General features: G+C 45.5%; 1 protein-coding gene across 5 annotated transcripts in view; it reads left to right on the top strand.

Annotated features, from left to right (window-relative positions):
* The window catches only part of CGNL1 (cingulin like 1), a 182321-nt gene that overhangs the window by 85482 nt on the left and 70529 nt on the right, over positions 1-26310 (top strand). For 4 of the 5 annotated variants that reach the window (XM_066276112.1, XM_066276109.1, XM_066276110.1 and 1 more), the window contains exon 8: positions 5513-5725. The exons of the other annotated variant lie outside the window; for it this stretch is intronic. In XM_066276112.1, the coding sequence (XP_066132209.1) occupies positions 5513-5725 (213 nt within the window). The remainder of the gene's footprint in view (positions 1-5512; positions 5726-26310) is intronic. 5 annotated transcript variants of the gene reach the window in all.

The raw sequence follows: 26310 nt of genomic DNA, 5'->3' as shown, positions 1-26310 counted from the left end.
TAAAAATAAATAAATAAATAAATAAATAAAGCATGATCATAAAGTAGACCCCATCTCCTTGACACTTTTAATCTATTCTTATATCTTAATAATAAGTGACTGGGGAATTTGATAACATTATAGTTAGGGCCAAGATTTCCATGCCATTTGGATTAGAACAGACTCTTAAACACATTGTGCTTGTGAATGTTTGTAAAAGCTTGAAGGCCCTATATTTTGTATATTTTGTTAGTTGCCAATGCACAAGATTTTTTATGAACTCTCTTCCAATACTATTTCACATTTTGTTAAATAACTTTGGGCCCCTATGTGGAATCAGTAAAGTAACCTTAAAAGAGAACACAGCTCTGGCCGGCTGGCTTAGTGGTAAACTGTCGGCCCAGTGTGTAGAGGTTCCAGGTTCAATTCCTGGACAGGGCACACAAGAAAGGCACCCATCTGCTTCTCCACCTTTCCCCCTTTCCTTCATCTCTGTCTCTCTCTTCCTCTCCCACAGCCAAGGCTCTACTGGAGCAAAGTTGGCCCTGGCACTGAGGTTGGCTCCATGGCCTCTGCCTCAGGTGCTAGAATGGCTCTGGTTGCAATGGAGCATCATCCTCAGATGGGCAGAGCATCGCCCCCTGGTGGGCATGCCGGGTGGATCCTGGTCGGGTGCATGCGGGAGTCTGTCTGCCTCCCTGCTTCTCACCAGAAAACTACAAAAACAAAAACAAAAAAGACAGAACACAGTAGTTTTTTTTTTAAGGAAGAAAAGAAAGAATGAAGTAGAAAAGAATCCTGCTTTCTCTACATAAGCCATACAATTGACCAATAGGATGACTTTTTATTCTTAAACAACTGATGGTTCTGCACTTTTGTTTTGAACTCAAGGTACAAATATGAAGAACAAATTTTCATCCACTTCTTTGTCCAAAAATGTGGTTATTTTGCATTCTGAGGGAAATGGTTGGAGATGAAACATCTTCGTAAGTGCCATGACAGTGGAGTTTCCTAATTGCTGACCATCATCTCTGCTGGGCACCTACTGTGCTGGCAGCTGGGCCTTCTCCAGCGGCTTGTGGCGTCTCCCCACGTTTGCCAAGATGCCGGTTCTGTATGTATCAGTAAAATATACCGGCTATGAGATTGTATTGCTGTGGGGATAGACTATTCTCAGAAATGATACTATTGAACATTATAGGAATTTTAATAAAACAACTTAAAAAAGATTGCTTCTCACCAGCCCTATTACACTTTCTAAGCATTCCTTTGGGGGAAAAAAATCCCTAATTCTCTGTCAGCTTCAGTTTCGATATAAAACCTTTTACTTGCCCTTTAATTGAGTTTGGCCCAGAGATACGGATCCTGTAGAACCTCTGGGTTGCACTTATGCAGGAGAGGGTTTAGATCGGCATTTTTCTCATTTTGACATGGAGCACCTATGAATAGGTGGCACGTGAGGTAAAGCCTTCTGTGGGCAAGTAAGTTGTTGCTTCAGACATGCTGGCATGTGTCTCTTAGTGAGCCTGTTGTCAGGCTAGCGCTGCTGCCGGTCCCAGAGTATGCTTCCCTTTCCTCTCAGTGTTCCTTCCTCCTTGTCCTTTAAGGTTCTGGTCATGTTTCTTTGCTTTAGTTCAGAAAAGTTTAGCACAAGTCTTAATGTGCAGTGAGTACTACATACAGTGAAACTTCATAGCTTCTCATTCTACACGCATACGTGCGCGCATGTGTGCGCACACACACACACGCGCACACACACGCACACACACGCACACGCACACTCTCTCTCTCCTCATCTCCTGGCTGCTTTCATGTGTGCAGCCCATGAAAAATGCTGATTCCAAATGGCCAGCATTTCCCCTTGTTTTCTTTGATTGCAGTCCTATAGAGAGGCACGCTCATTTCCAGTGGGTGATGACTTATATTTTGAAGTTTAAATATCATCTTTCCCTTGATATAATGGGCAATAAAAGCCCCTGAAATGATGAAGTCACATTTTTGAAATCTCCCGTGCTTTTTGGTCTGTACGCTGGAGAACTTCAAGTGCTGCTGACTGATAGGGTGTAATCTGATTGGATCTGTGCGGCACAGCCCACTTACGCGGCAGCCCCGGCCGCAGATAGCAGCAGCGTGTCGGCGTAGAAGGGACCGCAGAACCGAGGTTCCTGAACATGCACTGGCGGCAGCGCACAAAAGACAACTCAAAACACAGATCTATTCTGGAACAGATAAGTGTGGGAAGAGGAACTGCCTTATCGTCACAACAATTGAGAAACGTGTGAGAGTAAGAGCAGGAAACGGGTTAGATTCACCAGGGCTGTGGTGCGGAGGCTGGCAAGGAGGCTCCAGGAAGACCCAGCAGAGGAGCCGGCAGCCACAGTGATGGGGGGAGCCGGTGCCACTTCCTAAGGGGGGCGGGGCTGGGGCTGCAGCCGGGCTTCCCCCTTGTTCTGCGTTTGGTGCTTGGGAAGAACCAGTTCCCTTAGCTACCCGGATGCATGTCCTGATGTTTCATGGGAGCTTATCCATGCCTGTAGCTGATTCCTGGAGGGCTAAGTCTTGGTCTGTGCAATTCGGCTCTAACCCTGAGCCTGCAGAGTTTCCCCTGGTCCAGTGGGTACACGTGTCCTCAACAAAAGGACAGAGATTCATCGGCAGTTATACTTAAATCAGCACAAATATTTTCATCCCCTCATCAGTGACACTTCTTGAATGGAAAGTAGCTTTTCTCTGAGGCCCTGGGTCTCTGGGTAGCGACCATTCCTCCAATTCCCTGGCAGTTCCCAGAGAACAGGATAAGTGTTTATTTAGAAGCCGCCGGTGAAAAAAATAGACTACTTTAGAATTCTGGTACATTTAGACTCCTGCTCTACTGTACATACTAATTCATTTACATCTAGAACAGAGACATTCCTGATATCACTTATCCATGTGTCAAAAATATAGTACATCAGATTTCTAGCCTTCTCTCAAGGGGCAGACAGTCAGTCTAGCAGGGGAGATAAGAAAATAAATCTATGGACAGCAAAGTGAGAGTATTAAGTGCTGTGATAACTACAGCTAAAGTGAGGTGGTCATTCAGGGAGGGGATTCAAGGAAGACTTCTTGGAGGAGGTCATATTGAATGCGTCTTCAGAGATTTTCTGAACGGCAAAGGGAGGTGGGACTGAGAGGGAAGAAGGGTACTTCAGACGGAGGAAGCCCTGTGGCTCACCTCATGGAGGCCACAGGTGAGAGGCTGGATGTGGGAGCAGTGGGTGGCCGAGCTGTGAGGGAAAGGCTTGAAGACGTCCCAGAACTTCTCGGTTATGAAGTACAAGGATGAGCTCAGTCAGGTTGCTGCCAGGCTTCTGAGCAGGCGCTGCCTTCACAGAATAATGAACAAAGGAAGAGGAAAGGAAGGACCGTGATGAAAAACATAAACCCACAGAATCTGAGGTGCCTGTGGCACATTGGGGGGTTGTGCCCAGCAAGTCATTGGAAGTGCAGGTCTGAATTCAGATTAAGGAGGCAAAGGTTTTGGGGTTATTTACATAGCGTCAGTAGTTGGAGAAAAACAGATGAACTTGCCAAAAAAAAAAAGAATAAAGAATGCAAACTTGCATTCTTGGGGATCATCTTAGCTTTTGGGAAGAGGAAGAAAAAAGCCAGAAAAGATTGTCATAGAAAAAAATGCCCCAGGGAAGAAAATAGAACATTTTAGTGTCGTCTGTGCACTGCAAGGCAAAAGAAATTTTAAGGAGACAGGTGGGGGGAATCAAAAAGGAGTCAAGAAAAGTGAGGACTGAGAAGGGGCTATTGGATGTGGTGATTAGGAGGTCACTGTGACCTTGGAGGGGGCAGTCTTAGTAGAGTAGGAAGAGAAACCAAATCACAGAGATTAAGACATGAGTAATAGGAGGTGGTCAGGAAGTAGAGGAAACAGAAATTATACTTGCAGAAAGTTTGGTGGTAAAGCGTTTTGTTTCCTGCCCTGAGACGCTCACTGGGAAGTGGCTTTGTGTTGGGGCAGAGGCCCAAGGTGCAGAGAACTGGGTGAGGGAGCCAGTCCAGGGTGAAGGGAGGCGGTCTGCAAGAGGGTGGGCTCTCAGCGGGGGCGGGGGCGCTGAGCCGGTCTGGGGTGAAAATGGCCACACAGAGGCATGCCTGTCGAGCTTTTGGCAGAACACGCTTGGGTTTAGGTAATGCGATTTGTAGTGGAACTTGTTGCCCCAGTTTTGTGACTTTCCTTATGAACTCTGAGCAGCTGAGGAGAAAATGTGAATATTTTGCCCTGCTCAGAGGCAAGGAGGCAGGGGGAGGGGCGCCCCAGGTCTGAGATCCGGGATTGAGGGTCCAGGGGTGTGTGAAGTAAGCAAGCAGCAAGTCGGCGTGAACCCCGTGAAGCAACAGCGCGTGAAGGCCAGGAGCAGGGGCCACACACCACACCCAGAAATGAAGTGAGGTGGGAAAGACAGACATGTCCCCTCAAAGCAGTGAAAATTCAACCAGGTTCCCTTTCTCCCTCAAATCTCAAGAAAGCTGAGGGAGTTGAACCAAGGGGGATGATGGCCTCTGAGGAGTGAAGGGGGAAGGGAGAGACGGCCCAGGCGGTGTGTGGTGTGAGGACACGGGGAGAGTGGGGGCACTGCCAGGTGGTGTGTGGTGTGAGGATGAGGAGAGTGGGGGAACGGCCAGGCGGTGTGTGGTATGAGGACACAGGGAGAGTGGGGGGCACAGCCCAGGTGGTAGGTGGTGTGAGAACACAGGGAGAGTGGGGGCACGGCCAGGCGGTGTGTGGTGTGAGGACACAGAGTGGGGGGGGACTGCCAGGCGATGTGTGGTGTGAGGACACAGAGTGGGGGGGGGCGGCCAGGCGTGTGTGGTGTGAGGACACAGAGTGGGGGGGGACGGCCAGGCGTGTGTGGTGTGAGGACACAGGGAGAGTGGGGGGATGGCCCAGGCGGTGTGTGGTATGAGGACACAGGGAGAGTGGGGGCACGGCCAGGCGTTGTGTGGTGTGAGGACACAGGGAGAGTGGGGGCACGGCCAGGCGGTGTGTGGTGTGAGGACACAGGGAGAGTGGGGGCATGGCCCAGGCGGTGTGTGGTGTGAGGACACAGGGAGAGTGGGGGCACGGCCCAGGTGGTGTGTGGTGTGAGGACACAGGGAGAGTGGGGGCATGGCCCAGGCGGTGTGTGGTGTGAGGACACAGGGAGAGTGGGGGACAGCCAGGCGGTGTGTGGTGTGAGGACACAGGGAGAGTGGGGGCACGGCCCAGGCGGTGTGTGGTGTGAGGACACAGGGAGAGTGGGGGACAGCCAGGCGGTGTGTGGTGTGAGGACACAGGGAGAGTGGGGGCACGGCCCAGGCGGTGTGTGGTGTGAGGACACAGGGAGAGTGGGGGACAGCCAGGCGGTGTGTGGTGTGAGGACACAGGGAGAGTGGGGGACAGCCAGGCGGTGTGTGGTGTGAGGACACAGGGAGTGTGGGGAGAGATGGCTCGCCGCTCACATTTCGTCTTCACCTTCCTGCTCATGTTTCCTCATTTCAGGAACTCTTACAGGCAAAGCAGGACCTTCAGGACCTGCTTATCGCCAAAGAGGAGCAGGAAGACCTGCTGAGGAAGCGGGAGCGCGAGCTCACCGCCCTGAAGGGAGCCCTGAAGGAGGAGGTGTCCAGTCACGACCAGGAGATGGAGAAGCTGAAGGAGCAGTACGACGCCGAGCTGCAGGCCCTGCGGGAGAGCGTGGACGAGGCGACCAAGGTGAGGCACCCACCTGCAGGTCCACCACAGCAGGCGGCGGCGTGGGGCTGGTGGGCTGTGGGGCACATAGCCAGGCAAGACCCCTCTCCTACACCAGGGCCGATTGTCTTCCTTCCTGTCCATCAGAGAGGACAGCTGTCTCTTCACGTCACATCACAGAAATAGGGCTTATTCACAGAGAAGAAGCTCAGCAGTGCTACTCTTGGCTGTTTTAAGTCTATACACTTTAACGTATTAAGGACATCGTTTGAATGCTTTGCACCAGGGGAGATTCGAAGGTCCTTGCGTTAACTATAGAAGTTCTGCAGCCCCTTGCGGAGCAGAGATCTGGACTCCTCTCGCTGTGCCTGAAGCTCAGAGGCCCAAGATGTTGTGTGTTTTGCTAATGGCACAGGATGGCAGACAGGACCCAGATTTCTGGAATCCTTCGCCCCTGCCCGAGTCCGGTGCTTCTGACTTGGGAAGCCTTTTCTTAGATCTTTCAGGTTCTGTTCTCAGCAGAGTTACAAGGGGATTAATTGGCTGACTTGCCCAAACTCTCACAGGATAATTTTCCTCTTAATTGAACTCTTGGCTCCTACAAATAGATCCTCATAAATTATGTTGAAGTCTTTTGGTGCAGGCTTCATGGTGGCTGTTGAAGAGGAGAAAAAGCAATGTTTTGAAGGAGAAAATGCTTTGAAATACCATGCCATCTTTAAGGAAAGAGGGGAATTACAGAGTGAGCATTTATTTATTTTTAAGAGTCTCTGCAATGTCCAGGTCAAAAATGATGAAGAAGGAGCTCTTGATACGGTCTGTTTATTCTCTGATGATAACAGCGACAGGTCAGAGCTGGCAGGCCCTCCCTTCACTGAGCTCCATGGTGATTCACTGATTTTCAATTATGGCACTATAATTGCAAATGACAAGAAGTGAAAGATGGGTTTGTTTGTTATAAAAATAAAAAGCCTGGGAAAAGTCTGTTTGGGGTTATTATAACTGAGGCGGTTAAAAAGCAAAAGCCTCTTGTTGATTTGCCTATCTTAGATTCTTTTGAGATGTAGTGTGAGGGAGAAAAGCGAAACTGATTGAATTGTTATTCCTTTGAGGGGATGTCTGTCTTTTCCACCTCATTTTGCTTATGTGCAACAGTCCGGTGTCCTTGCTAGTGGCTTTTATGTGCTGTTGCTTCACAGGGGACACACCAATAGGCTCCTTAATGAAATGATTCTCCGTTGAGCCCACCATGTCTGTCTCATCTTCAGATATTGCATCGAAGTTAACATGGTCTATTCATTGAAGGGTAGATAGTTGAGGATGGTGTTTAGTTATGTTTATAGCGATTTCACTACAAGGAAAAGTAAACCGGTTACCACACATGGGTCTCTCAGATGTTGTAAATGGGGAAGGGAAACATGGTAGGTGAAAGAGGATGTCTTTGTAGTATGGAGTTGAGATAGTCTGTAGAGGTTTAGGCTATTGCATTTTGACCTTCTTGAAGATCAACGTTGTCTGTTAGTTTGTGGCACTTGCGTTGTGCCAGTTCAAGAGGGGTAATCAGTTGGTGAAGGAAACAGCAGGTGAGTTAGCCAAGGTGTATATATCACTGGCAGAGATTGTAGGGTTTCTGAGCACCAGGAAGTCGAACACAAAGGGGTTCACCTTAGCATCCAGTGGGGTGCATGCCAGTGAGGCTCTTTGCCCCAGGTCAGGCCCTACACTTCTGCCAGCATCTTCCCTGAAAGAACAAATCTGGTCATGTCAGCCTCTGCTTTAATAACTGCTTTGGCTCCGCATGGCCCTAGACTTAAGTTCAAAATTATGAAAATGGTAGGTAACAGAAGTTTCTTCTCTTCTTAACCCCATCTCTGGAAAACTTTATATTTTTTAATCCACTCGCCTCTTGCATATGTGAAACGACTTCCACTTTTCTGCCTGGAGCAACCTCTACTCATCCGACAAGACCCTCCCCAAATGTCCTCTCTTCTCTGCAGGTACTCTCTCCCTTTGGTGGAGTCAGTTGCATCTTCCTTAGGGTTTCTGTTGCACCTTGGTTATTCCTCCACCAAGAATGATTAATTTGTATTAGTTTGTATCCCACCATGTTGTAATTTATCATTTGGTCTGTTTACCTCATGAGAATTGGAGCTTCTTAGGCACTGAGGCCATTTTTATCCCTTTTTTCCTCCTAGACCGGGACTGGCAAACTCAAATACCTCAGGGCCCAGACAAGGACATACATGAGTGAAGCTCTGGGAGTGTTGTTGGTGTGACAGTAGGGCACGGTGAAGACTGTGGCAAACTGGAAAGTGTGTCCTGTGTTGTAGGGTCACTTGCTTCTCTGCTACAGCTCAGAATTGCTAGTGAAGGAATGTTGGGCTCATGTTGTTAGATCTCTTAATTTTAAAGAGAAGCCAAATAGCTAGATGTTGATGTGAAATCTCTTGACTTTTAAGCAGTTCTTCAAATTAAAAAAAAAATACACTGCTTACAAAATTAGGGGATATCTCAAAATGAATATGAAGTGATAAAGGATTTGATTTTTTTAAAATTAAACGAGAACATCAGAAAATCAAACGACAAGTCAAAGAAAGTTGTTCAGTTATGCAAATGAGATGCAAAACCAACTTTTATTTCATTGGTGAAAATGCACTATATGAAAGGCTGAAAATACTGGAGTATCAGCATATTCCCTGATCTTGAAAGTGCATTTTGAAATATCCCCTAATTTTTGTGAGCAGTATACATTAAAAAAACCCAAAAAACCAAACACAACCCATCTGCAGGTTGACAGTGTGTGATCCTTGTCCCTTGAGTTTAGCACAGTGCCAGTATACAGTCACATCTGTGCAGCGTCTGGTGAGTGAAGGTAAACGGGGCACAGACGCCCCTCTTAGCTGAGTTTTCAGGCCTGGCTGTGTGGTTCCTGTTGGATTTTCTCCGACGATCACGTGGGAGGTCTTCTAGGAAATCTGCCGTTAGTTGGTGCATTTCTGTGCCTTGCCTTCGAGTTTCCTTTAAAGAGGATTATGATTATGTTTTTATCCTTAGATTTTGCTTATGAAGGTAGTTGCTGAACAAATGTGCCAGAAGCATACTTAATGGAAAAACACGTTAATTTAGTGGGTAGATGCAGCCTTTTTGTTACATTATGTATGTACATATAGGTATTATTTAATAGAACCACTTAGAAGAGAGTGAATTAAATATAATGTTTTAACTTGCTAAAGGCTATTTCTGAAATCTGCACTAGCCTTTACCCTTTTCTGTCCCTGGGGAAGGACCCACCCACCCACCACTGTGACTGAAAGCTAACATTTCACGAAGGAACTGCATTGCATTACAAAGTTTATTTCCTTGGTACGTCTTAGGAGGCAGCCCAACTTCCTGCCATCAATTTTTCTAATTTCTCCCACTGCCCCAGGGCCAAAAAACTCTAAAGTGCTATTTTATTATCACCAAATAACAAACATTTCATCTTGGCCTGAGCTTGAGCACTAAAAGTTTTAAATTACTAGAACATTTGGTGAAAACTGTCAAAGTCTATTAAGAGCGTTTTACAGGTATTTCAAACAGATACTCTATTAAAGTGGGGTTTTTTTGTAGGCCCAAATAGCTTCACCTTTTTAAGAACAGCTTGATTGCTCCCCAGAGAATTGATGAGTGCCCTGTTTATGTGGGTTTTCTCCGAAGCGGAATGAACAGCGCCCCCTGCAGAGTGGGGGTGGTTCGGTCATTATCGTTAGGCGAGCCACTTCCCCATAGAGAAATGGGTCCTCCCGGTCTGTCAGAAAGGGAACCATCAAACATTCTTTGAAAAGACTCTATAAAGACTTTGACACCTTATTTTATCTCATACTTTTTTACTGCCTTATATCCTTTTAGACCTTTTTCAGTTTTTTTTTAAAAAAGTATCCTCTTTCTCCTTGGGTCTGTGGCAGTGGCTGGAATCCATGTGCAGAAGGGACAGTCACTGGGGATGTGGATGATGACCACAAAGATTGTCCATAGCTGTTAGCTTCTCTTCTTCATTCCCACCCTCCAGTCTCCAACTCTTGCTCAGAAGAGAAGCGCAGACTGGTTAGTGTGCTCAGGTTTCTGCAAGGAGGCTAAGTTCAAATTCTAGCTCCTCCAGGAACTTGCCTGCTTCCCGTTCCCTCCTGGGCCTTAAAATTGCTGAAGCTGGAATTAATTTTTTTCTTTTTCCATCATACTAAGTACTGTTGCCATCATTTTTCCACTAGGCATTTCCAATGTGTGTGGCACTTATTAGCTGTTCAGAAAACGTAGGTGGGTGAGAGGAATGAATAGACAAAAGGGGAGATGCCCTTTGACTCCCGACAATCCTGAGGCCAGGCATTAGCCTGTTTTCGGGTCTCACTTATGGATTAAAATGGTTTCCTATGAAAATGAACACATCTTGTCTGTTGGGAGCAATATCATAATGTTAATGTTGCTCTTGGAAGGACGACTGTTGTGTCTAAAAACTGCAGGTGTTTTGAGGATGATAAAAAACAAAGCCACTCTGTTTTTGTGTTGGGTCATATGACTTCTGGACCATTAGGTACTTTCACGGTGTCTAGCATATGGTCGTGAAGCAACAAATATCTCTTTAATGAGTGGATGAAGGGGAGAAGGAGGGAGGATGAAGATGTGTGAGATACAGCATTTACCAATTTACTTACTGAACAAATTGCCAGGTGCATGGTATTGTGCGAAGTTATGTGAGGGTGATAAAGCTAAATCTATCTTCCAGAAGATTAAAAGGAAATCAGTAACACTCACGTTGATTACAGAGTAGGAAAGAGCAAATGTCGCAAGGTATGGGGGATGACAAATGTAGTGGGGATGACATGCTGTAGGAGGTGGCTTGTGCTCAGGAAGGAGGCCGGTGGCAATCAGGAAAGATTTCATGGAGGGGGCAGTGTTTAGGTTGGGCTGTGAAAGGTGATGGTGTTTGGACTGGTGAGCCTAGAGGCTGAGGACATTTGGGGTTCAAGCCATATCTTGTAGTTGGGAATGGGAGGTGTGTGACTGAGCTGGGGCCTTGTGGAGCAATAGCAATAAAGGTGGTTCCAGATTCAAAGACATTTAAGAGGAAGGGTCACACCTGACCAGGTGGTGGTACAGGGGATAGAGCGTCAGCCTGGGATGCAGAGGACCCAGTTTTGAAACCCTGAGGTCACCGGCTTGGGGGCGGCTCATCAGCTTGAGCGTGGGGTCATTGGCTTGAGCATGGGATTATACACAGGACCCCATGGTCACTGGCTTGAGCCCAAGGTCACTGGCTTGAGCAAGGAGTTACTGGTTCTGCTGGAGCCCCCCAGTCAAGGCACATTGAGAAAGCAATCAATAAACAACTAAGGTGTCATGATGAAGAATTGATGCTTCTTATCTCTCTCCCTTCCTGTCTGTCCCTCTCTGTCTCTCTCTCTTGCTAAATAAATAAATAAAAAGAGGCAGGGTCCCAAATTCAAAGCATGGACTATGTTTGGATCCCAATTAAGCAAACTGAATGTGGCCCTGGCCAGTTGTTTCAGTGGTAGAACATCAGCCCAGCGTGTGGATGTCTTGGGTTTGGTTCCAGTCAGGGCACACAGCAGAAACGACCATCTGCTTTTCTACACCTACCCCTTTTCTTTCTTTCTCTCTTTTCCTCTCCTGCAGCCATGGCTTAATTGGTTCTAGCCTCTTGGCCCCATGTGCTAAGGATGGCTCTGTAGAGCCTCTGCCTCAGGCACTAAAAATAGCTCGGTTGTGAGCATGGCCCAAGATGGGCAGAGCATTGGCCCCAGACGAGTTGCCGAGCAGATCTTGGTCAGGAATATGTGGGAGTCTGTCTCTCTATCTCCCCTTGTCTTGCTTGGAGAAGAAGAAGAAGAAAAAAAGAACAACTCTAAAAAACAAGAAATATTTGAAATCATTGGGAACAGTTAAACACGGTCTCTACTGATATTAGAAAATAATGTACACAAAATTTTTATCGGTAATATTGTTATTTAAAGAGTCTTTATCTTTTAAAGAAACTTACTGAGCTATCTATGGGTAAAATGATAAGATATCTGGGATGTGCTCCGAAATGATCCACCTGGGGAAGAAAGAGTGGGGCCTGAGTGAAACAAGACTAGCCGGGTGCTGAAAGCATTCAGTCTGGGTGATGCATAATAAAAAAGAGTTAATTACATTATTCTTTCTATTTTTGCTAATGCTTGAATTTTTTATAATAAAAAGTTGTGGGGTTTTTTTTGGTTTTTTATATTTTTCCGAAGCCAGAAACGGGGAGGCAGTCAGACAGACTCCTGCATACGCCAGACCAGGATCCACCCGGTATGCCCACCAGGGGGCGATGCTCTGCCCATCTGGGGCGTTGCTCCGTTGCAACCAGAGTCATTCTAGCGCCTGAGGCAGAGGCCATGGAGCCATCCCCAGCGCCCGGGGCCAACTTTGCTCCAATGGAGCCTCAGCTGCAGGAGGGAAAGAGAGAGACAGAGAGGAAGGAGAGGGGGAGGGGTGGAGAAGCAAATGGGCGCTTCTTCTGTGTGCCCTGGCTGGGAATCAAACCTGGGACTCCTGCACTCCAGGCCAACACTCTACCACTGAGCCAACCAGCCAGGGCCTTTTTTTTTTTTTTTTTTTTTTAAGGAACAACCCAAAAAGATTTGGGATAGAAAAGGTGACGTGGAGTGAGATGGTAAAGAAGACTATTTGAATACCGTAATACCAGTGGACCCTCGTCTATCGCAGGGGTTAGGTTCCAGAACCCCCTGTGATTGGCGAAAATCTACAAAGTAGCGATCGTATATTTTATTTTATTATTTATAAATATTTTAAGGCTTTATTTTGATTTAATATTCTTTTAATATGTTTTTTTTCTTTTTTTGTTTTTTTTTCTTCTTTTAATATGTTTTAATTAATATTTATATATTTAATATTGGTTTCCATATTTTAGGCTAGAAAATGCTTATTTCACTGCAAAAATAATTAAAATAATAAATATATAAAAAAATACCTCTATGCTGCAAAATCCCGCGATATACTGAAAAATCCGCAACACAAAATTAGATATATACAATTTAAAAATCCGTGATACAGTGAGACGGCGAAAAGTGAATGGCGATGTGGCGAGGACAGCTGTATTGTGATAAGTGAGGGGTTTACTTGGTGAGGGAGCACTGGATATCTTCTTCATGAGGGAGCCAATAGGTACACGACTTGTAGTGATGGGACCTGGAGGTCGGAGAGGTTAGAAGTTAGAAGAAGGATTAGAAGGAATGAGGAGGAGTGAGATGCAGGTGGGGGCTGGGGAGAGGTGGAGCTGCCAGGGGAGACCCCACGGGGGGCACGTGAAGGGGAGACAGAGCTCAGCCCAAGGTGTCACCTCTGGCTTCCTGGAAGGAGGCCTTGCTGGGAATGGGAAAGTCCCAGTGGTGCCTCGGGGGGGTGGTGGTTAGTGAGAGGCAGGATGGCCCTGTCACTCGGTAGGGTGGTGAGCAAATCCCCAAGGGTGGGGGGACACTCCTGAGGGACTTCGATGGGATGGAGAGAAGACAACAGGGGCTTAGGATGGGAGGAAAAGGAGGAGGACACAGAGGGAGAGACCTGAAGAGCCAGAGAAGGCCACTAACTAGAAAGCAAGGAGGAGAGCACTGTATCTAGCTTCATTAATGACATACAGTATTTGCGAACCTTCTAACATGAGCCTGTTTTTACGTTACATTATTTATACACTAAGTCTCTTTACTTTTGTCTTGTTTTGCCTCTCACAGGGTAAATTGTTTCTAACATTATACCCATATTTTATATTCTATAACCTTTGTAGAAATTTTATTCAATTTCAATAATGAAACATTTTTTCCTTCAGAACTATTGAAATTATGGCTGCATGTTTGTGTTTCAGCCAGCAATTGGGAAATGTCACTCAGCCTTCTAAACATGAATGTGTGCTTGGGCACTTCTTTCCCATGTCACTTCCAGGGTTTTCCTTCCCTCTTTCCTGCTATTCTGTGAATGGTTTCTTCCAAAGCATAAGGTCAGCAGAGGTTCAAGTGGTCAAACCAGGGCTAATCTCAAGATCAATGGAATCACCTCCCTGAAGACAGGGCTAATTCAGTGTGAAATCTCATTTTCTGTTTTCTCTGAGGGCGCCCAGTTAGTGAGGGAAACTGTAAAAAAAACCACCTTATTTCCTCAGTTTTTTTGCTTCAGATAATCAACTGACTCTGAATGACAACTCTTATGGGGAGGGGGGAGGAGCAGCAGAATTTGCAATCCGATGCCCAGGTAAAGGAAAATACCTCTTTCCTGCAGACTCATGTGTGCCTAGAGTGGCACAGAATTTTCTCTTGGCAAAAGTAAAATGGGAAAGATTTAAGGTAAAAAGAGATCTTCTTCCTTTCATTGTTTATTCTCCTGTCCATCCCCTCCTCCCAAATGACTTCTAATAATTGCAGCTTTTGATCTTTTAAGAATTGTATCACTCTTCTGTATTCTGTGTGTAAGGCTGGTGGTTCTGGCCATGCAGATTCACACTGAATTTGGGCAGACAGGAAAGGAACTGTGGAGCTGGAAAGCAGTGAGCCATACGTATTTGTTGGAAGCTCACAAAGACAGGCAAGCCAAAAGAAGAGAGGGGGAATAAACAAAAACAACAACAAAGGAACACCTGCTTTTCCCAGTGGAGGGCAAGAGATCAGGAAACAAACCACACTCTCATCGCCCCTGAGGGGAAGCACTTACATCCTTATCATAGAGCTGTCACATGCTCATGCTGGTAAACCAGCCAGCAAGCCTAACCCAGCTGTTTTGCCCACCCTGTTGAGTTAAAGTAGCTAAATATGAGGTCTGGTATGATGTGCTTGGGCATTCTTTTTGAACCCTCCTAAGCCCTAGATATGCTTGCTTCTGGCTGTGACTGTCATCTCAGGGTCAAGGGTCCTGATCAGCCTCTTAGGGGGCGGGGCTGAGCAGCAAACAGGACATCCACGCCTGGTGTTTTAACTGAGCTGTCACACTAGCTGTGGGTTGGTTGTAGAAGACAGAAGAAGAGTCCCACTCATTTTTAATCAAGTGTTCAACTGTGGTCTCTAGCTTTGAGGCTCTTTTACAATCTTGGAGAGAAAGATGTGCAAATATCATAATAAAGTGATAGGTGCTGTGGTTGAGGCATGTGCAGGGTAGATCAGGAAAGGCTTCCTGCTTCAGATAGCAAAATTCAAGAGAGAAAGAGTGGATCAGTTCTGTAACTGGACACTAAGTGCCTTTTTATGCACCCCCATTTTTTTTTTGTATTTTTCTAAAGCTGGAAACGGGGAGGCAGTCAGACGGACTCCCGCATGCGCCCGACTGGGATCCACCCGGCATGCCCACCAGGGGGCGATGCTCTGCCCATCCGGGGCGGTCCTCTGTTGCAACCAGAGCCACTCTAGCACCTGGGGCGGAGGCCAAGAAGCCATCCTCAGTGCCCGGGCCATCTTTTGCTCCAATGGAGCCTCGGCTGTGGGAGGGGAAGAGAGAGACAGAGAAGAAGGAGAGGGGGAGGGGTGGAGAAGCAGATGGGCGCCTCTCCTGTGTGCCCTGGCCGGGAATCGAACCCGGGACTTCCGCACGCCAGGCCGATGCTCTAACACTGAGCCAACCGGCCAGGGCGCACCCAAATATTTAAGAATTAGAAAATGAGAAAGATACTTACTTTTCCCCGGACCTTTTGAGAGTTTCTAGATCTAGCAAACTTTGAACCTGCTGTCTTTGTCCCCAGCTCCTTTTAGTAACATCAGTGGCGACAATGTGAACTGCTAGAAAGTTTAAATACATAGTCTGAAGACAAAGGAAGAATGTTGGCTTGGGGGACAAGTTAAAATAGACTGCATTTATTAAAAAAAAAAAAATCAATGGTTTCCAGTTACAGTTTAGATTTCCGGCGTCGTAAAATGTAATATTTATGAGGAGGGCCTCCACCTTTCCTGGTTGGGACTAGAGCTCTCCTGGGCTCTGTGTCATGACTTCAGGTGAGTAGTTTAGCTGCTGCTGTTCTGTTGAGTGCCGGAGGAAGTGCTGATGACGAATTGCATTAGGGAGATTCCTCAAGCGGATACAGGTATATAGGACATTTGACAGTTTTTAACGACAGTACCTTCAAGCCTCATGAGCATTGTTAAGCAGAAAGGCATTTTTTCCGCAGTTCCAGTGGGAAGAGTGGTGGAAATAGGGCTTTCAGGACACCGAGAGCACTCAGGTGATCCAATTCACATGCAGTGTGAAGAGAAGTGTTGAAACTTAATTGAGTGAGGAAGGAAATAACAATCCTTGTCCTGACCTCAGGAAGAGCAAGAGAACAGTCTGGTCTAGATGTCTAGCTGTCTGTGCCTCACCTGACACAGGCTCTAAGCCCACTGACAGCGGGGAGGGGAATGCTTGCCCTTCTCCCCTGTAATGAGGAATGACCAAGGGATGAAGCTAAATAATGCAGATTTAACGTGCAGTGGTCAGCATCTACTCCTAGCGTTTAGGAATGGATTCTTGAGGCAGTTTTTTGAGTCTCTATCAATAACCAGTTCATTTATAGTCATTAATTAACTAAGCAATTATCTGTTGAGAATTTTTTTTAAGATTTTTTAATTTATTCATTATAGAGAGGGGAGAGAGAGAGAGAGAGAGAAGGGGGAGGAGCAGGAAGCGTCAACTCCCATGTGTGCCTTGACCAGGCAAGCCCAGGGTTTTTTGAACCGGCAACCTCAGCGTTTCCAGGTTGACGCTTTATCCACTGAGCCACCACAGGTCAGGCCCTGTTGAGAATTTTATTTGTGATAGGCACTGGCATAAATTCCAGTTGGGTTGTTGGAATAAATGGGCCACAAAGGGGTAGGACAGACATTATTGAGTTAGTCACATGTATAAATGAGTCTTTCAGTTGTGATAAGTGCTTTGAAAAGAGGAGGGAGGGGAAGCCTCCTTGAGGAAAATGAGGATGGAGATCTGAAGGATGAGTAGGAAGTTGCTAGATTTAAATAAAACCTGGCAGAAGGAACAGCATGTACAAAGGGCTTGAGGCAGGAAGGAGCGTGTCCTGTTCAAGATGTGGCATGGAGGCCAGTGAGGCTGGGCTGCGAAGGGCAGTGGTGTGTGAAGAAGTAGAGAGGGATGTAGGGATCAGCTTGTGCAGGCCTGTTTGTACCTCTTAAGGCTATTGTTCATTTTTTCTAAGAGTGATGAAAGTTATAAAAGATTTCTGAACAGGGTGTGTGTGTGTGTGTGTGTGTGTGTGTGTGTGTGTGTGACATAAGCAGGTTCTTCCTATGCCCTGGATGATTTGTTCATGCTGCCACTGGTGATGGAGGCACAGGCGCTCTGAGGTCTTGTCACCAGTCCCATTTGCTTTTGAAAGGGGTTATTACCTATCCCTCTCTGTTGGAGGGAAGAGAGGGTCCTGGAAGGTCCTATTTTGTTTGTAAGGGTTTGCTCTTTGCCTGGTGCTGGCTTCCTGAATTTGCAAATTGTGTCTGAGCCAGTGGATGAGGGTGGACAGGGGTCTTGGATAAAGGGAAAGGTTTGGTATGTTGGCAGTGAGGTCTGTAGGAGGAAAGTTCTCATTTGTTTCTTGTTTCATAGGGCTGTTGTGTCAGTGCTGGAAATACTTTTACAAATATTTGTAGCAGTGGAGAGAACAACCTAGTGGAGTGCCTGCCTGTCTCCTCAAAGGGAATGAATGTTCTGAAGTCTCCGTGGACACTCCCCAGAGCCCAAGCGTGCCATCAAGGCAGGAGCAATGACCAGTAACCATCACTGAGGGCCAGTAACCAGATTCTTTTCCAGGCATGGATATGGTCAACTCCCTGAACCTGGGCGATGTAATGCGAGGGGCTATTTTAAATAGCTAAGGACGATCACAGTCAGTATAATGTTGCAAATAGTTTACCTCTTAACATCTGAAAGGAAAACCACTTTAGTTTTATTATCAGACATACTACTCAATCTGTGTTATAGTTTCTCTGATCCTCTGTACTCTCTCTGGTCCTCTAAACTCTGCCTGATGAATGTTTTTCTAAAGACTTGCCAAGATCATTAAGTAGATTTCTACTCGGTGGGAAAAATTGGCACTCTTATTTGATTGCTTTAAGCAGAAAATGGAACATGTCCTAAACTCTAAATCAATTAAATAAGAAGTGTGGAAACAGAAGTGTCTACAATGTCAAAGCACTATCAGGATATACGGTCATTTATGGGAGCCAGACCCAGAGATGGCCCCTGTGACCTACTTCCTGGTCCTCTTGCTCCTTTGTCATTGCTTCCCCTGTTGAATAGGCTGATCCGTGTGAACAGCAGGAAACGGAAGTGTGACTTCCAAGGCTAGGTCATAAAAGACATGGCTTCCAGCTTGCTGCCCTGTGCAGAGATGTGTGCCCTGTCCACACTGCTTCCCACCCCCGGGCCTTTGCTGTGTAGTCCGCTCCCATCTGAATCGGTGTGGTGCAGCGAACAGAGTAGAGGCCGCTGTCAGAAGACGGGCTTGTTTCCATTGCTTACTAGCAGGGAGCTCCTTTGGGGGAAAACTGTATTTTATTTTATTTTGTGGAGTACTGTTGTCCATGATTTAAAAAAAAATTCAATTCTGTGCATCAGACACCAAAATACCCCCAAGTCTCACCTCCTTTCAATCCTAGAAACCCGCTTGTGTGTTCTTTGGCAAATAATCTAAATGTATGTCGGTTGTTCTCAGCTGGGAGCGATTCTGCCCACTCACGCTGGGAGACTTTTGGCAATGTGTGAAGACATACTGCTTTGTCACAGCTGGAGGAGAGGGGGTGGAGGCCAAGGATGCTGCTAAACATCCTACAATACACAGGACATACTTCCCCCTCTCAAATATTGCTGTTGTAAAGCTGGGGTCTGTGTGTACAAGTGTTTGTAAATATTTATGTGTGTGTACACATGCATATATACAATATATATTTATTTATTTTATTATTTTTTTTTTTAGCAAGAGAGACAGAAAGGAAGAGAGATGAGAAGCATAAACTTGTAGTTGCATCATTTTAGTTGTTCATTGATTGCTTCTCATATGTGCCTTGACCAGGTGGCTCAAGCCAAGTCTGTGACTTCTTGCTCAAGCCAGTTATCTTGGGCTCAAGTCATCAACCCTAGGCTTCAAGCCAGTAACCTTTGAGCTCAAGCCAGCGACCATGGGATCATGTTGATGATCCCATGCTCAAGCTGGTGACCCTGCACTCAGGTTGGTGAGCCTGTGCTCAGTCCGGTGATCTCGGATCTTTGAACCTGGGACCTTTGCATCCCAGGTTGACGCTCTATCCACTGCGCCACCACTGGTCGGTCTATATAGTCTATTCTTTTTACACAAATGACTACAGTCTGACCTTAAGCATAGTTGGTAAGCAATAGAGTGAATGACTGAATACTTTGGGCAAACCACATCTATTATCCCAGAATCAATTCTTTTTTTCTTAGCTGGGAAAATAATACCACTAGCACCTGTCTCCCAGGGTTGTGCATGTTTTAGCCTCAGTTTGTCTTTTCTGACTTGCTCTCCTGTGTCCTTGCCATATGGACTTCTCCCTCTGTCCTCTTCATGTCTCTCTGCCTTCTTTCCTGTTTCTCTGCTCATATTAGCTGTCTATCTCAGATGTCCTTCACCAACCCTATGTCTCATTTTCTGCTGGTTAAAATCCATCCTGTCCTTCAGGGCTGAGCTCAGATGCCCTCTTCTTTGTGTGGTCCAGCAGCTGCTGTCCTTTCTCTTCGAGCTCCTCAGAGCCTTTTGCTTCTACCTTAGCATTTATTGTGTTTCGCTTTGCCTATAGTAGTTGTTTGCTCACTCAGAATCTCAAGCACCAGTGAGCCTGGGGTGCAGAGACAGAGGAGGTAGTCTCTGCTCTCCCTCTGCCTAGTCCTGAGATGGTCAGCAAACGTTGGTGCTGCTGATTGGCGCTCTGAATGGTGGCATCCAGGCTTGGAAAGACTTTTTTACGGTATGTAAAGCAGAAATGCAAAAAAGGGATGCCTTTGGTCCGTGTAGGCGGGCCAGGAGAAGTTCCTAAGAGGAGACGGAGCTTGGATTGATTCTTGGAAGCAGTGACAGTTAGTAAGGTGACCTTGGGGTGGGAAGGGACATTTTAGATGGAGGGGGGGACTTCATAAGTCAGAGCATGGGACATTTTAGGTTGTTCTCTTCAGAGACTTTAGGGCTAGTCATTTTCCATATTCTTTTAGTATCCTTCACAGTGTTACCCTAGGCAGTTAATAGATTTGGTTTTTTGTGTTCATGTCCTTACTTATTCAACAAGTAGTTTTGAGTGCTTTCTATATCTGAGGTACTGAACTGATGATGTAAGTGGGCAGGCACATTGTTGGTGGCAGATGGATTGCAGTAAAAACAATGAGAGCGGTAGGTGGCCTCTGCCATGATCCGATGTGGTTTAGTGAGGTTTGAGTTACGAATTAAGTCATGTGTTTGTGGTGAGCACGCACTAGGATCCTGGAAATATGTGTAAGAACAAGTCAGAGGCAGATGTGATGGGGAACTCCTGCCCCAGCGACCACTCAGGATCAGAACTCGTTGTGGCCGACATGAGGCTGGTTTCATGAAAGACACAAAGGACGAGGTGTTTGTTCCTCAGGCTGAGTACAGCAGTTTTCCCAGTAGTGAATACTATAATGTTTTGTCAGCGGTGCATAGGAATTGGGTGGGAGAGGTTTGTTCCTTTTCTAGGAAATTCCAAAGCTGTGGCTAGGCCTTGTCCTTCGGGACTTTCAGACAGAGGGGAGAATGTGGCCAAGTCACATATTTCTCCTTTTAACGCTTACTTCCCTTCTCCTTCTTTCTTTTTGTTTTATTTGTTAAATTTCTGCACATGTTTTTCAAGTGTGTGGTCCAGAGGGATGAAATACTGGTAGTGTCTGCATTTAGGAAACTCTGAGCCCACTTATAGTTAGGAAAAAAAGGTCTGGATGTGCTTCAAACACTCTTTGGAACAGATGGGGGAGGTGGCGTTGGAGATGGATCTGGACGTCTTCGAGCAGATGTGGCACAGGAGGATGTGAAAACATTTGTCTTTTCTATCCCAGAATTGTCCAAGAGCCTGCAGACGTCTGTCCTGCACCAGGGAAAGTGTTGGCTAGATGACAGCACAAGGGAGACTTAGGTGTCAATTTAGTTGGAAGACACCGAGTTCTTCCTGGCTTCGGAGCAAGAGCCAAGGCATTAAGATGCTCTGGAAAATAGGCAGTGGGGTCGTCCTGTAGAGTCCATCTGGAGAGGTCTTTGGAGCCAGTTGGGTTTATAAATATGACCCTGAACTTGAGTCCAGGAGCAGCCACGCCCTCTTTGCCTGGTTAGGCATTTGTCTTCTATGTCACTAAGCCTGTGACCTTGTGTGAGAAGATTCCCATGGCTTCTTTAATACGTGGTTTCTGAGACCTCAGGATATCACCTACCCTGCCCATTGGGCTTCCTTCCACCCATCCCGTTGCGAACAGCGTCCCTTCAGCCCCTAGTCACTGCCTTTGCCATGTCTGTCTTACTGACCCTTCAGTCGGAAGCAGACTCTTGTGCTGCGTACCGTGAACTTCCTGCTGCTGAACTGGGGAGAAAACGTGGCTGGCAGGCGGTGAACTCGGTGGCAGTTTGGGCCCAGCAGAGAACCAGGGTTAATAATTTACTGTATCTCTGTGCAGTCACTGATGTTGACCTTGACAGAACTCTGGCAGAAACTAGTCAAGCCTGGCCTGGCATTTAACTAACAGGATAATACAGTGCAAAAATGATGTCTTGTTGAGAAGTTGATCCTGTCTCTTGAGTTTACAGTCAAGTTGTATACATTTGGTGCTATTCGCATCCAGCAGTGGAGAACTGTTTGCTTACCGTGTTCACAGTATTCATGAGACAGCAATGTCACACAGGGTCAGTGGTCCGAGAACAGAAGTCACATTGATGGAGAAACCCCGTAGGGGAGGCAGTGGGACAGCGTTTGGACTTGTGGGTGTGGCAGGTGAAGAGCCCCCACCCCTTTCATTTTAAATTCATAACTCTTTTTCTCCAGCAGTTCTAAAACTTTTGCTTCTGGTGCTAAGAGAAGGTCAAGCTGATTAAAGTTCACAGTAAAGTCAACAGCAGTGCTGCTTAAGACACTTTAATCGGAGGGGCCCGCTCACTGTAGAATTTGCTCTCTTTTCCCTGAAATGAAACCAGCCCCAGGGCAATAAAGAAAGCCAGATTGGGGTTCTAGTTAACTGTTGTATAAGCCTAGACTGCCAGTAAAGGTCTGGCAAAGGGGAGCCAGAGGGAGATGTTTACTTAGGAGGGAGAATCTAGATGGCTGTGTTTGGAACTATTGCTCTCTGGAGTCAGAATGCAGTTATGTCCCTGTTGGGCACTGCAAAGCGCTGTAGGAGTCTAGCTGACCCCTTGTTCCCCCCACTCTCTTGGGAAGGTACAATGACTGGGTTAGAGATGGCTCTAGCAGGTAGATTTTGGGTTCTTGGTTAGTGCTTTTTCCAGTACACTGGCCATCACTTTAATCCAGCGAACATTTACATGCTCGGTAAATACACATGTGCTTTTGGGAAAGGCAGCTGGCTCCAGGTGGGTGTGTGTGGAGGAGGACGGGACGGCAGCACAGGGCAAGCCAGGAAAAAGGAGAGGCAGCCAGAAAAGACAGGAGCTCGAAGAAAGAGGGCTGGGGACTGGAAACAGTGCTCAGACACAGAAGAAATTAGCATTCGAAACAGGCAAGAGGGACAGTAACAACTGGGTGTGGTGGGCATGGTGAAGTGCAGCAGAGGCAGGGGGGAGGAGGGAAGAGGAGGGGGGAAGGTGGTGTGAACAGGGAGTGGGGAAGCTGGGAGCATCAGGAGATGAAAGACAGCAGTCAGGAGTTTGAGCCAAAGAACTAGAGGGGAGAGGGAGTGACGATGGCCCTGAGGGGCACAAGAAGGGCAAAAAGATGGAGGATAAGCTGTGAACTCCAAGTCACACCTGCTGTGATATCTGCTCCAGGGGTATCAACCCACAGTTATTCAACATAAAAAGCTGCCAGTGTTGATTTTAGAAATACATGGTTATAGCCCTGGCCAGGTAGCTTAGTTGGTTAAAGTGTCATCTCAATAAGCCAAGGTTGTGGGTTCAATCCCTGGTCAGGCAGGGCACATACAAAAATCAACTGATAAGTGCATAAATAAGTGGAACAAAACAATGTTTTTCTCTCTCTCTAACTCTTTCTTAAAAAAGAAACACATGGTTACTAAACAAATAACTTTTAAATAAAATGTGAAGTGTAAGAAACTAAAAGAAGATAAATGAACATCTTGTCACCTGCGATGGGTATTCTTTATGCCTCCTATTTCTGGGGATTCTCTGTCAGTAGCATTCAGCATGGGTATGAAAATATGCATTGAATTTAATGCTTAAAAGAGTTACAAGTACCAATTATCTGTCTGTGGAAAACAGGACCATAGTTCAATAAGACTCTTCTGGTCTTTGGGTAAGAGTTAGAAGAGATACCACTGGAAAGACATCAGAAGAATAATTTAAATGACTCAGGGCCCATCCTTGGGAATGAAACTAATATTCATTAAAACATGTGTATACACTAGCTGAGAATTTCTATAACCTGAAGAGGAGATACACACTCTCTGGGTTCCCAGTTATCCATCTGTGAGCTTGTGTACTCTGTGGGTCCAGGAACTTACTTCTTCTATCAGCTGGCTTGGGGCCATTTCCCTTCCTTTTGAAATGAGCTTTCTTTGACATGTCTTTGGAGGTTTTCTATTACTCTTCTCCAAATCATTCCTTGATAAACAGTGTATAGACATCAGACAAGCCAATATAATATGTTATTCGAATTTGTTTTTTGGTTGGTTTCTTGGGATTTCCTTCATAGTCAACCATGTCATCTGCAAATTGGGTTAGTATTCTTTTCTCCTTGTTGATCTGTATGTCTTTGACTCTTTTACCTGCTTTATTATGCTGGCTAGAGCTTCCAGATCTTGTTAACTAAGATTGGTGAGAATGGACATGTTTGCCTTATTTCTAATCTTAGGGAGAAAGCATTCAGTCTTTTATCATCAAATATGTATAATGTCAGTTGTAGGTTTTTTGTTGGTGCTCTTTATTAAGTTGAATATGCTCCCCTCTAATTATAGTTTTCTGGGATTCTTTTTTAAAATTATGAATAGGGGCCCTGGCTGGTTGGCTCAGTGGTAGAGCGTCGGCCTGGCGTGCAGGAGTCCCGGGTTCAATTCCCGGCCAGGGCACACAGGAGAGGCGCCCATCTGCTTCTCCACCCCTCCCCCTCTCCTTCCTCTCTGTCTCTCTCTTCCTCTCCCGCAGCCGAGGCTCCATTGGAGCAAAATTGGCCCTGGCGTTGAGGATGGCTCTGTGGCCTCTGCCTCAGGCGCTAGAGTGGCTCTGGTCGCAACAGAGCGACACCCAGGATGGGCAGAGCATCGCCCCCTGGTGGGCATGCTGGGTGGATCCCGGTCGGGCGCATGCGGGAATCTGTCTGACTGCCTCCCCGTTTCTGGCTTCGGAAAAATACCCCCCCCCCCAAATATATATGTATGAATGGGTGTTGAATTTTATCAGATGCTTTTCCTGCATTTATTGATATGATCATGAGATTTTTCTTCTGATTTTAAAATATTGAACTAGCTTCTCGCATGCGTGAATTAAACTCCACTTGCCAAATCCCACTTGCTAATATTTTGTTAGGAATTTTCATGCCTATATTTGTGAGGGATATTATTAGTCTTTCTTTTCTTTTCTTTCTTTCTTGGTATTATGTTTGTCTGGTTTTGATATCAGGGTAATGCTGACCTTATTAAATGAATTGAGAAATATTTTTTCCTCTTCTATTTTCTGGAAGAGATTGTGTAGGGTTGATGTTTATTCTTTAAACACTTGGTAGAATTTTCCAGTGAAACAATCTAAGCCTGGAGATTTCATTTGGAAAGTTTTGAAATGTGAATTCAATTTCCTTAATAGCTCTGGGACTATTTAAATTATCTATCTCATGCTGGGTAAGTTGTGGAAGTTGGTGCTTTTTGAAGACTCGGTCCATATCATCTTAGTTGTCAGTTTGACGTGTGTAGGGTTGTTCTCAGTGTTCCTTATTCTTTTGATGCATCAAGGGTCTGTAGTGATATGCCTATTTCATTCCTGATGTTGATCATTTGTATTTTATATTTTCTTTTCAGTTTTGCAGTTTTGTCAGTCTTATTGATCTTTTAAAATAGTTAGCTTTTGAAAAATTTAAAAAAATATCTAAATCAGTTTTTTGTTTCATTAATTTCTTTTCTATTGTTCTTATGTTTTTAGTTTCATTGATTTCTACTCTTTTATCCTATTGTTTCCTGCTCTCTGCTTGCTTTGGTTTTATAAAGCTCTTTCTTTTCCAGGTAATTGAGGTGACAGCTTAATTTAATTCAGACTTTTGCTCTTTCCTAATGTAAATAATGCTATAAGTTTCCTTCAGTACTATTTAGCCATGTGTCACAAATTTTGATATGTTGTATTTTAGTTTTCATTCAGGCCAATGTATTTTTAAAATTTTCCTTGAAGATTCCTTTTATTTTTGATCCATGGGTTATTTAGAAGTGTGTCTAATTTTATAAGATTTGGAGATTTTTCTTTTATGTATTTCTAGTTTGATTCCATTGTGATCGGAGAATACACACTGTGTGATTTCAATTCTTTCTTTTAAATCTGTTGAGGTTTCTTTTATGGCCCAGGATTTGGTTTATCTTGGTATACAGTCAGTGGGCTCTTGACAAGAACATGTATTTTACTAGGAAGTGATTTTTAAAATAGCAAATACAAGTCAATCTCAGAGGTAAAAAGAAATGATTTTTTTTGCCCTGGGCAGTAGAGAGATTGTTACTACCAGTCATTTAACCATGCCCAGTCTTCATTATCATCTACAAGATGAGAATGCATCCTTTTTAGTGCTTTACTGTTGGGCAGATAAAATATATTATGCTCACTTTGTTAAAGATGGCACTGCCCATGTGGAAGCCCGTCTCCCAGGTGATGATATTAGTTGCCCTTATGCTTGGAATGGGTGTAATTATATTAATGTATATTGGGGGCAGGCAGGATCCTTGTAGCCTGGGGCTTGGTTTTTGGACTAAGACTTTCCCACCCTTTTTGATGTGAGGTGGACTTTGTATCAGAGACTTCCCTATTTTGTATATTGGATTAAAGGTTTTGATTTCTGCACTGGGGCAGACCGGGAGCTTGCCTCTTGGTTCCTGAGATTAGCATTAGAGCAGAGAGCAGGTTGGAGAACAGAGTAAGGCCACATGGAGGAGAAGAGAGGAGAGGCAGCCAAGATGGTGGAATGCTGAAAGAGAAGCCAGTTAGTGCAGAGTTTGTGAAGACAGAAGGAGATGAGGAACAAAGGAGAATGAGGCTAGTGAGCTAGAAACCTTTGATTCTAGGAAACTCGAATAAGTCAGTAGCTTTGTGAGCACTGAATGAGTGGGTTTTGGAGCCCAGTGTGTGTTTTTACTTACCCGCTGCATGCAAGCTAGGATTAAAGATAATGGCCCACCAGTTTGTGGCTCTGTTGTTTCATTACCGTCTGTCCGAATCCAGT

The sequence above is a fragment of the Saccopteryx bilineata genome, chromosome 4 (genome assembly GCF_036850765.1).
Source record: "Saccopteryx bilineata isolate mSacBil1 chromosome 4, mSacBil1_pri_phased_curated, whole genome shotgun sequence".
Lineage (NCBI taxonomy): Eukaryota > Metazoa > Chordata > Mammalia > Chiroptera > Emballonuridae > Saccopteryx > Saccopteryx bilineata.
This window is presented reverse-complemented; position numbering and strand designations above follow the sequence as displayed.